At 45.5% G+C, this 12604-nt stretch overlaps 1 protein-coding gene across 5 annotated transcripts in view; it reads left to right on the forward strand.

Moving 5' to 3' along the window:
* Positions 1–12604, forward strand: part of mapk8ip1b (mitogen-activated protein kinase 8 interacting protein 1b) — a 263887-nt gene that overhangs the window by 219419 nt on the left and 31864 nt on the right. For all 5 annotated transcript variants that reach the window (XM_072466230.1, XM_072466231.1, XM_072466232.1 and 2 more), the window contains one exon: positions 590–665. In XM_072466230.1, the coding sequence (XP_072322331.1) occupies positions 590–665 (76 nt within the window). The remainder of the gene's footprint in view (positions 1–589; positions 666–12604) is intronic.

Below are 12604 nucleotides of genomic sequence, written 5' to 3' on the forward strand. Positions count from 1 at the left end.
ACACTGTAATGATGCACTGCAGCAACCCACCAAGGCTCCTTCAATAGCACCTTCCACCCAGGGACTTGGATCACCTAGAAGGGCAAGGGCAGCAGATGCATGGGAACACCATCACCCTCCCTAACAGCACCTACACCAGATGGACTGCAGCAGTTCAAGAAGGCAGCTCACCCACCATCTTCCCGAGGGCAATTGGTCCAGGTAGCAAATGTTTGCCTCGTTAATGACACTCCCATCCCATACACGATTAACAGGACCACTCGGCTCCTTAAAGGCCATTTTCTGCCTGGGCTCAATATTTAGGCTAGCGGTACTCAATAGTTTTTTTTTTTGGTGGGGGGGCGGGCGGGTGGGGGGGGGGGGGGGGGCGAGGAGTTTTGGCGATAAGGCAGGAAAGTGGAGTTGAGGAATATCCGGTCAGTCATATTCTCATTGAACCTTTGGAGTGAAGATGTACGCGTACAGAGAATAACCGAGCAGAATATTAGCCTAAAGAGAAGTGGGCACGGGGTATAGTTATCTCCAATATATTGACACAGAAACTGCTTTTCACTTCTTAAGTTTACATGTGCTTGTTTCTGTAACTTAGGTGCAGAATCCTTCGGATTGTACTCATGTACAATAAATGGAGAAGAAAGAGATCAAACACACAGAGCAGTATTCAGGTAAGAACCAATGCATTTAACAAATACAGAAAGAGGCCATTTGGATTCCCACGGTGCATGTATCTGTGCTCATGTTTAACTAGCGTTGTAGGCTCCAATTCAATTTGTCTGCTTTTAGTGTAAGTTGTTATCACTTTCCTTGCTTTTTGTTTTGAGAATATCTTCAAATTAACTCCACACCTGACCCGAATTATGGGTCTGAAACCCAAGGCCTGTCATCATCCACGATATTCCTCATGACACTACCAGTTGCTCCTGACTTTGAAGAAGAGCAGGGGAATTCTCCCCGAGTTGTGGCCAATATTTGTCCCTCAACCAATATCGCTGAAACATAATTTTTTTAAATTATTTTTTTACGAGGTGTAGGCATCACTGGCTAGGCCAGTATTTCTTGTCCAACCCTAATTTCCTTGAGGGTGGTGGTGATCTGCCTTCGTGAACTGCTGCAGTCCTGAGGTGTAAGTCCAGCCACAGTGCTGTTAGGGAGAGTGTTCCAGGATTTTGACCAAGCAACAGTGAAGAAATGACAATATATTTCCAAATCAGTGAGTGGCTTGGAGGGGAACCTCCAGGTGGTGATGTTCCCATGTATCTGCTGCTCTTGTTCCTTTAGATGGTAGCGGTCATGGGTTTGGAAGTTGCTGCTGAAGGAACATTGGTGAGTACCTGCAGTGCATCTTGTAGATGGTACGCACTGATACCACCACAGGTCGGTGGTAGAGAGAGTGAATATTTGTGGAAGGGTTGCCAATGAAGTGGGCACTATCACATTGCTGTTTGTGGGCAGGTAGTGTTACCCCTGTTAGGAAACATTTTAATGTTATTTAATTAGCTGGAAATATCTTTTAAGATGTCCTGAGGTGGCAAAAGCTTCTCTGGAAATCCCAAGTTCTTTCTTTATTATTCTGTAGCGTTCCAGAACATACAATATGAGGGAAGTTCAGATCAAAGAACCACCAGCAAGATTCCACATTAGTTTCTAGGCTATTAGGATACTCGGTATTCTGGTGAGAAACCACAAAATTGCTCAACTGAGGAGAATGCCAATCTGCCTGATATCCTTCAGCAAGAATTCCATTCACTCGCTTCTCCAAGATATGTTGAAGATTCTTGACGTTTTTCTTCTAACTGGACAATACTATATCCCTTTCTCATCGAGAACAGCTGTTGAGAACCGGTTACAGATTTCCAGTGTCTACCAGGGGTAACTACCCTCATACTTCAGTAATGGTTATGACCCACGTATCTCTCTGCCATTAGCCACAGTATGGCATCCATTTCCCTCCATGTATTTAACTGTATGCTTCAAAAGTTAAACAGAGACTGCTTCAATCTGTCTGAATGCGTTGATAAAATGATTATTTATATCTATCTAAATATATTAAAAGTATTACAGTTGCAGACACTTCCTAAATAAACAGCTTGATTTCATATATTTTTGTCACATTTTAGTGTAGATTTACACTATTCATGATAGTATAAGACAACTGAGAGCAAATTGGCTTCTCAAAGTTAACAGAAGCAAGCATTGATTTTCTATCACTTATTTTTCACAAATATACCAAATCGAAACCAGTCGTCTTTATGTCATTATTCTCCATTATAAATTCCTGTGACCATTTATAACTGTATTGCCTCTGTTAATTACTTTTCTATTCTAAATATGTTTATTAAATTTTTTCAATAATAAACAAAATAATATAAAACAATTAACCCAAGTTACAAAATTAAAGAACAAGACCAACAAGCAAAAGTGCATATTGAATGCCCTAAATGCTAACGGTGACCAGCTCTTTAAAAAAGGAAATGAATGGCTGCCATCTTAGGTAGATCCCTTCCACCAACCCTCAAATGGTTTACTTAACCTTCTCCAAATATAAGAAAGACAGGGTCACCGAAGCAAGCCAAGGCACTGGGTGGATAGGAGACCTCCACCCAAGCAGAACTCGTCTCTGAGCTATTAACGAGGACGTCCACCTTCACCCCTGTCTGGCAAGTCTGATACCCAAAAAATGGCCACCAGCGAAAAAGGATCTAAATCAATATTTGGTATTTCCAACATGGTGTTGAAGAAAGAGGCCCAAAAGCTCACCAACCTGGGAAATCACCAGAACATATGAATGTGGTTAGCCAGCCCCCGAGAGCAACGCTCACATTTGTCCTCCACTCCAGAGAAAAATCTACTCATCCTCGCTTTAGTCAGATGAGCCCTATGCACCACCTTGAAGTTGATCAGAGGTAACCGAGCACATGAAGATGTGGAGTTGACCGTGAAGGCCTCACTCTATACCTCATCGTCCAAAATGGGACCCAAGTCCTCCTCCCATTTCACACTCGTCTCACTCAACGGGGATGACTCTGCTGAGAGGATATGGCCGTATATGCTCAAAATAGTCCCCCACCAGACCCGGCCAAAGACAAAATCCTCTTCACAGGGAAGAGGGTGGCAAACATTTGTGACCTGAAAAACTTGGAACGAGGCAGTTGGAATTTTTCCGTCAGCTTCTTGAAATTAGCATACCTCCCCTCCGCAGAACAGGTCCCCCAAATGCTCCAAACCCTTCCCCTCCTAAGACTTAAATGTCGAATCCAAACCCGCAGGCATAAAAAGGTGGTTATTGCAGGTGGGGCAAGCGGAGGCAAAGAACAAAGCTTAAAATGCTGCCTGAACCTTTTCCAGATTCTCAGGGTGGACACCACAACTGGATTGAGGGAAAATTGTACTGGAGAGAAAGTCAACAATGCGATCACTATTGCACCTAGAAACTGTGCAGAAGCTCGCTTCCATTTGACCCCATACGGAACCACTGAGCCACAACAATACATTCCGAATATTGGCTGCCCAACAGTAGAATAATAGAGTGGGTAGAGCCAAACCCCCAGATTGCTTATCTCTCTGCAACAGAACCCCACGGATCCTTCGAGTCTTAACCACCCAAATAAAAAAGGACGTTAATTTATTGATCTTTAACCAAAAGAGGACTTGGAGAGAAAAAATGGGGAGACATTGGAAAAATAAATAAAAATCTCAGGAGGACGTTCATTTTAATAGTCTGAAGCCTGCGCACCAAGGACCGGGGAAGGTTATCCCACTTCTGTAAGACTGCCTTGACACCATCAACTAGACTGGTATAATTTAATTTATGAAGTGAGGCCCACTTGTGAGCCACCCAGGCCCCCAGATAATGAAAGGTAGGCTTGGCAAGATGAAAAGGTAGCATCCTCGGTTAGGCTTTCCTTCACAGTGGATTGACCGGGAAGCTTTCACTCGTAGCCAAGTTCAACCTATACCCAGAGAAGGAGCCAAAACTCCTAAGCAGCTTCATTTTTTGTTCCATAGATGGTATTGTGTCTGTAATATAGAGAAGTAGGTTATCCGCATAAAGGGAGACCATATGCTCCACCCCTCCCAGAGTCCCCTTCCAGTTAACCAAGAACCTCCGTGCTAGAGCAAGCGGTTCTATCGCCAAGGTAAACATGAGCGGAGACAGCTTCCCACAGCATAGAAGGTGAGATTGACCCACTTTTATTACATCTTATATATTCCCCAATGGCAGTTGACATGCGTTCACACAATTTCTTGTCTGCAGTCATGCCGTGTCCAATCTATGGTGGGCGCTTGGAGGGATCCAACTCTAGTGCCGAATCAAACAAAAGTGCGGGGCATGGTCCAAAATCACAATCGCTGAGTAACATCCACCCTCACAAAAGGAAGGAGCGAACTATCCGCCACGAAAAAAATCGATCGGGGAGTATACATGATGCACGTGTGGGAAAAGTGAAAAACCTATACCACCTGGGTGCAGAAAATACCAAGGATCTCTTTCCCCTCCCCCCTCCCATGTGTACCATGTAAAACAACAAAGTTCTGGCCAACACTGATGGAATCAGAGATTTGGACTTGGACCAATCTGGACTAGGGTTCAGAACACAATTTAAGTCCCCACCACAATTAACCAATGCAAATCCAAATTGTGGAGGGAAGCCAGCAAATTATTCATGAATTTCCTATTGTCCCAGTTTGGAGCACAGATATTAACTAGAACCACCAAAGTGCCCGCCAAAGAGTCACTGACTATAACATGTCTGCCATTGGGGTCGGCCAACCTCTTAGCAACGGAAAACGGAATCCTTTTATTAATTAATATTGCCGCATCCCGGGCCCAAACATTGAAGACCGAATGAAGAACATGACCCACCCACCCCTTCCATAGCCTTGTCTGGTCCCTAACCCGCAAGCAAGTCTTCTGCAAACACACCACTTCGAAATTTAAACTTTTAAGGTGAGTAAATACTCTCGACCTTTTGACTGGGCCATTCAACCACTGACATTCCTCGTGACCAGACGAACTGGGGGCCTCCCACCCCACCTTATGGAGTCGACCATTTCCACCAAGAGGGATTGCCCAACACAAATGCAAAAGGTACAGCAACCAGGTCCACCCAAGATGGCACCAAACCAACTCGCAAGACTAAACAAAGAAAAATCTGCAGTCACTGTCAGCAGATATTGTCCCCCCGCCCACTCATCTTCACCCTCCGTTACTTTCATGCCCAAACACTTATCCAGATAAAAGCAGAGTGAACAACTAAAATCTATTTCTACTAAACCTAAACTTGAACAAAACAAGAACTCTAAGCTCTTTCTCCAAGGACAAAAACTATTATAATGAGCTGCAGTCAACCTTTCAACGCCACTCCCGTTAGCCAATTCTTACGTTAATAGGGCAACCCCAAACTAGAGTGAAGAAAAATTGGCGGCACGGTGGTTAGCACTGCTGCCTCACAGCGCTCGGTACCCAGGTTCATTTCCAGTCTTGGATGACAGGCTGTGGAGTTTCCACATTCTCCCCATGTCTGTGTGGGTTTCCTCCCACAGTCTAAAGATGTGCAGGTTACTGTGGATTGGCCAGGCTACATTATCCCTGCGTTTATCAGGGGTTATGTGAAGAAGGGAGGAGAATGGGGATGAGAAACATATCAACCATGAGTGGCGGAGCAGACCTGATGGGCCGAATGACTTAATTCTGCTCCTATATCTTATGGTCATTACCTTCAGATGTTCGGGTTCTGTAGTTCCTACTTCTGTTTTAATTTGGATATTGTCATAATATACACCAGTATATCATGGTGCAGACACACACACACACTGATGGACATGCAGTGGAACCAATCAACATACACAACACCGCAGCCAATCACCAGTGAGAGCACACACACTCTAAAGACAGGGGACAGGAGAGTTCCCGCTCATTCTAGTAGCAGCCAGCTCAGAGCACAGAGCTCACAGCCTGCAACACAGACATTCACCATGTGCTGCGTGCATCACCTGGTTAGGACTAGGCAAGGGTCAACAGTTAAAGCTGGTATTGCATTTACCCACAGTTCAAGTATGTTAATATAGTTAACCTTATAATAAAATAGAGTTGCACCACTTCCAGTGTTGGTGACCTGTTTGTGATCCAGAACATTAGATATGTCCCTTTTTGCATTTTCCCCAACCTCTGCCTGGGTCTTTGTTGTCCTGCACTGTCATTGCTTTTAAACACATTATTCTCCCAATGTGCTTTCTTGTACTTTCTCGATTACAATGGTTCAAAAAGGCATCTCACCACCACGTTATCAAGAGCAGCTAGCAATATATGCTGGCCTGACCAGCAACTCCCTCATCTCACAAAAAAATAAATTTGTACAGAGACTATTGTAACCACTAGTGGCACTCCATGGAGCTCTTTAATAAGAACAAATATAAAATTAGCTGTTTGTTGCAGTCTTCCTCACCAGTTAAAGAGAATCTGCACAGAATTATTTGGATTACCTTTGAGATGAGTCGTGAATTTTAAAAAATATATATTTTTATTAGGGTATTTGTAATTTTCATAATAACAATAACAGCAACATAAACATGGTACAATAAACATTTCCATCCCCATCACCACCTTCACACCCCAACCAATAAAACAATAGTCTAACCCCCCCTCCCCCCCCCCCTTTGATTTCTGCTTCTGCTGACTTTTTAATTTTCTCAGAGAAAGTCAACGAACTGCTGCCACCTCCGAGTGAACCCTAACATTGACTCTCTTAGGGCAAACATTATTTTCTCGAGACATGAGAAACCCAGCCATGTCGCTAACCCTAATTTCACCCCCTAATTTCGGGGGCGTTGAGTCCCTCCACATTAGCAGGATCCGTCTCCGGGCTACCAGGGAGGCAAAGGCCAAGACGTCAGCCTCTTTCGGCCCCCTGAACTCCCGGCTCTTCCGACACTCCAAAGATCGGCACCTCTGGACTCGACACCACCCGTGTTTAAGTACAGTGGACATAGTCTTAGCAATCCCCTGCCAAAACCCTATAAGCTGCAGGCATGCCCAAAACAAGTGGACATGATTCGCACCTCGCACACCTGTCCTCTACCCAAAAAAACTTGCTCATCTGGGCCACCGTCATGTGTGTCCAGTGGACTACCTTGAACTGTATCAGGCTAAGCCTGGCACATGATGAGGATATGTTAACCCTGCTTAAGGCATCCGCCCACAAACCCGCCTCTATCTCTTCCCTAGCTCGTCTTCCCACTTCCTCCGACTCCATAAGTTCTTGATAGATATCTGATACCTTCCCCTCTCCCACCCATATTCTAGAAACTACCCTGTCCTGTATCCCCCGAGGTGGCAGGAGCGGGAAGGTCGGTACCTGCAATCTCAAAAAATGAGATGAGTCGTGAATTAAATCATATTACAACCAACGTCTTGTTGACGATTCACTACAGTCGGATACAGTAACTTCATGCTCAGTGAATCAATGTTATTCATTCCTTGAGAAATCGGTGTAATTATAAATGTGATATTATAACTGTTTACTGTCTCACATTAACTTAGGATAGTATGTTTCTGCACACGATGTTCATAACACTGCAGGGTGGAAATTATAATTGGTACGCTTCTTAAAGCCTGTACTAAAATAACACAGTTATAATCATAGAATCCCTACAGTGCAGTAGGAGGTCATTTGACCCAACCAGTCGGCACCGACCCTTGGAAAGAGCACCATACGTAAGCCCACATCTCCACCCTATCCCAGTACCCGCACCTAATCTTTTTGACACAAAGGGGCAATTTATCATGGCCAATCCATCTAACCTGCACATCTTTGGACTGTGGGAGGAAACTGGAGCACCACGGAGGAAACCCACGCAGATATGGGAGGAAAGTGCAAACTCCACACAGACAGTCACCCGAGGCTGGAATTGAACCCGGGACCCTGGAGCTGTGAGGCAGCAGTCAAAGAATGACAACTTTGTCATTGTAATACATTGTAATTGTTAGGAAACTGGACCAGACCCCAACTTTTGTTAGGATACCAGACGAGAACGCCAAATCACCTTTCAATTTGTAGAACTGTGAAGAAAGGATACTTCACCCCAGGAGTGATGACTCTGACCAATAGATATATTTGATGTTAAAACAACTTTAATTGAAACACAGAATTAACAAAGTTAACATAAAATAACTAGCTTTACAATTAACAGTTAGACCGTTATTAAATAAAAGGAAAAACTTTAACTCAGTATCTACACCTGCCATTAATTCCAATTAAGCAATCCAATGCAGTTCAATTGTCACTTATCAATAAAGTTGACAAAACAGGTTACTTGCTTATCTGTGCAGACCTTTAGAGTGAGAGTCCCTTTTCAGGAACAACCTGAAAATCCTTCTGATAATCTACTCAACCTAACAGCATTTGTTAAAATTGCAAATGACAGACAGACCTGGCTCCTCCCATTAATTACATAATTTGTATCCCACTAAGACACCCCTTTACCTGCTTATCTAGAGCTAAATACAATCCCTCACAAACTATCTAATTTCCAGCAATCAAAACAATATCCCATTAGCCATCTCTCTGTAAACAAGTAACTAGTTAAAATCAAACATGACCTCACCTTTTCTGACTCCTTAATTACAGTTTTAGTAGACACGCTGCGTGCATGTATTTTAAACCAGGGTTTTTAATTTAATTACTGCCACAAATATGAAATATAATATGTAACAATTTCTACATTTATCACAATACTTTTCTTGTTGAGCACTTAGAGCCTTTTTACCAAATTCAGTGCTATTTTATCATAAACTTTAAGTGTTTGTATGAGAACAAAGCTGATTGCAATTTCCACTGTTACAATGTGCTGATTGCAATTTCTACTGTTACGATATGATGAAATATTGTCCAAAATCACAATATGATAAAGCTCTCAGATAACTAAGTCAAAGAGCAAAGCAATAGGTTGTGGAAAATAGCAATTATCTGGGATGAGGAAGGATCTAAGGAAATTACTGGAAAATCTATTGACAAAGATAGAGCAGCAATAGGGAATCTTTAAAAAGGTGATTGATAGAGTTCAGGAGAAGTATATTTAATTAAATATCAGGTAGATATTACTCAATAATAAAACCACGTGTATGAATAAAAGGATAAGGGGGAAATCGAAACTGGAGAAAAAGCATGCACAAAAGAAAGATTTGCATTTATGCAGCACCTTTCCTGGCCTCGACTTTCCATTTACAACCAATTGAGTTGTTTTTGAAGTGTAGTCACTGTTGTAATGTAAATATTTGGCATCCACTCTGTGCACAGTAAGCTCCCACAAACAGCAATATAATCATGATCAGATAGCCTGGAATTTCTTTTGTGATATTGGTTGCGGAATAAATATTGGCCAGCATACCAGTGAGAACACTCCTGCTGTGGGACAAATGGGCCTTGCTTTAATATCTCAACCTAAACACAGTACCTCAGACACAGATTTTTGTTCTGAAATTTCTCCAGTGGGATCTGGACTCGCAACTTTCCAACTCAGAGGCAAGGGTGCTAGCCACTGAACCATGACAGATACAGCTTTACGTAAACACATAGGGTGCTATCTTATACCCCCGTTTGCCGCTGCCGCAAATCCTGTAATGGCCACTACATCTTACGAGTGACCAAAAATGGAATTTGCGCCGGAGAGATCTCAGTTTAAAATTCCCCCCCCCCCCCCCCCCCCCCCCCGCCGCCTTCCATCGGTAATCAACGAGGGCATCAACCTGATTTCCATACATTTAATACATATAATATAACTTATGAGCTTGATGCCGTAACATCTGCCCCCGACTTATCCTCCCTCCCTGGCGGCGTGTCATCACCCTGGCACAAATCACTACTGGATTTCAAAAGTGATAACCACATTGGGAGTACGTAGGTGTCTGGTGGTCCAAGTGGTTGAGGGGCAAGGTTGGGCAATGCACCTGGGCACCCTGGTAGTGCCCCATGGTAGCATCAAGGGGAACACCAAAGGGACAGTGCCAAGAAGGCTCTGGCAAGGGGATAACCCTCATTGGCAGGGTAGTGGGGGGGGGGGGGGGAGGGGAGAGAGAGGGGAGAACCCTGATCCCCATAGTGGGGGTGAGAAAGACGGGAGAGCTCCATGCTTGCGGGGATCTGGAAGGGTGCCCGAATGTAGGTAATGTGATGGGGACGGAGGGTCCTGAACTCCATGGTGGAGGGGAATGGGGCATCTTAAATGCAACTTTGAGATTGGAGCACCCTCTAATGATGACGCCCAATCTCTGTGGAAAAGGCTGGCTCCATTAGGCCCCACCCCACAGGTCGCAAACCTCACTCCAGATTCTCTGTGTACTAAGCGCCAGAAAATCTGGAGTGCAACCACGGCTGTGCATCTGGAGAAATGCATGCCATTTTTCACTCTGAACCTGATACACTGAACTTCTGGGAAAAATTTCACCCATAGATAATGAAAGAGAGGATGTACTTCAGGGACGGGATTCTCCGCAATCGGCGCGATGTCTGCCGACCGGCGCCAAAAATGGCGCGAATCAGTCCGGCATCGCGCCGCCCAAAAGGTGCGGAATTCTCCGCATCTTGAGGGGCCGAGCCCTTTGTTGCTCTTATTAGCCTTAGTTTTATTAGCTCTAACACTGTAACCTTTACTCACGAGTCGCCAGGTATCTTTCTGATACCGCCACGTGGTTCAAGCTCAAGTAATGATTAATAATACAGTACACCGCTTAGTAAATGTTAAATCAACGATCATTTATTATATACAGTAATAAATACTTATACAATAATACTACCTCTAGACTATTACCGACCACTAAAGGCCAATACTTAACTTTGGTGATGGCCCACCAGGGCAGGGAAACGAGTGGCTTATCGAAGTGGGTCTAGCCTGCGGGATTCAAAAAGGCTGGTACGGGTCGATAGTCTGGAACACCTATCTGGTAGCGATCGCTGGAGTAAGACTTGCTTGTTCTTTCGCCGAAGGGTCTCGAAGGTTGCGGGTAGGAGAAGAAGGGTCGATCTGAACTTGGCCCCTATCTTTATAGTTCCCAAGGACTTCCCGCCTCTCGAGGCGGACCGTGACCCTGGTCCCAAGTGATTGGACTTGGTCCCAATCACTGGGTTCGATATGCTCCAATAATGGGGCGATTCCTTGATCGGGGGGTGGTCGTCCACCTGTCTTTGTCTCGGCCACTGCTGGCGCCGAGAGGTCTGGATCGGCTTTCAGTTGCTAATTTGTAGCAATTGTTCCCGGGGATCGCCGATTAAACTGCAGGTGGCTGGGTTGATGTGCTGCTAATGGTTGCAGGTATCGGTCTGGGCCGACTTCCCCAGAGCCGAATACACTGTTCTGTCTGCAGCTGTCCGTTTGTGTCCTGTTGGCTGATTTTCCCATCAGCCTTTTCAGTTCGCCATTTTACATCGGGGTTTGGCCAAATTAATCGGGAATCAACCATTTTAGGTGCCCTACACCTTACCTGGAGGGGCTAGGCCCGCGCCGGACTGATTTATGCCCCGCCGGCTGGCGGGAAAGGCCTTTGGCGCCCTGCCAGCTGGCGTGGAAATGACTTTGCCGTGCGACGCATGCGCGGGAGCGTTAGCGGCCGCGCACGGCATCCCCGCGCATGTGCAGTGGAGGGGGTCTCTTCCACCTCCGCCATAGTGAAGACCATGGTGAAGGCAGAAGGAAAAGAGTGCCCCCACGGCACAGGCCCGCCCGCGGATCGTGGGCGCCGATCGCGGGCCAGGCCACTGTGTGGGCACCCCCGGGGGCCAGATTGCCCAGCGCCCCCCCCAGGACCCCGGAGCCCGCCCGCGCCGCCTTGTCCCGCCGTTCGAAAGGTGGTTCGATCCACACCGGCTGGCGTGGGTTGACAGCGGCGGGACTTCGGCCCATCGCGGACCGGAGAATCGCCGGGGGTGGGCCCGCCGACCGGCGCAATTTCCGCCGACCGGCACGCTGCGATTCCCGCCCCCGCTGAATCTCTGGTGGTGGAGAATTCGGGACAGGGCGGGGGAGGGATTCACGCCGGCCCTCGGCGATTCTCCTACCCGGTGGGGGGTCGGAGAATCACGCCCCTGATTCCTCAGCCAAAATCATTTTAAGTAAATGGTAAAGAACAGTAGTCTGAACACAGATTCCTATGGAACACCACTTCCCACCTTCCAGCCGTCTTGAGTAGCCATCTTTAAACACACCTTTGTGGTGCAGCCAATTTGAGATCTATTCTACTGACATTGCATGCTCTGACCTGAGTCACCAGTCTACTGGCATTAAACTGTTGAAATGAATATCCAGTTACTCTGTTATAAATTCTATTCTAGTTAAAAGGATACATGGTTTTACACTATTTATGACGTCATGAACTATCATTTCGCAGACTGCATTAGTCAGACACTTTACCTTGGGGACTATGCTCTTAATAACATTACACTGTATGATACAAGTGTAATCAGTTAATGCTTTGATGCTCGATCAATAACTCCAGAAGCGAGATTGGATGACAATTAAAGACTTTATTGGACTAGATGTTTCCCCCAGCAGTGCAGGTATCGAATGCGGCTGCTGGGGAGACACAGACTCTTATACTCAGCCTTGCTGGGCG

The sequence above is a fragment of the Scyliorhinus torazame genome, chromosome 10, assembly GCF_047496885.1.
Source record: "Scyliorhinus torazame isolate Kashiwa2021f chromosome 10, sScyTor2.1, whole genome shotgun sequence".
Lineage (NCBI taxonomy): Eukaryota > Metazoa > Chordata > Chondrichthyes > Carcharhiniformes > Scyliorhinidae > Scyliorhinus > Scyliorhinus torazame.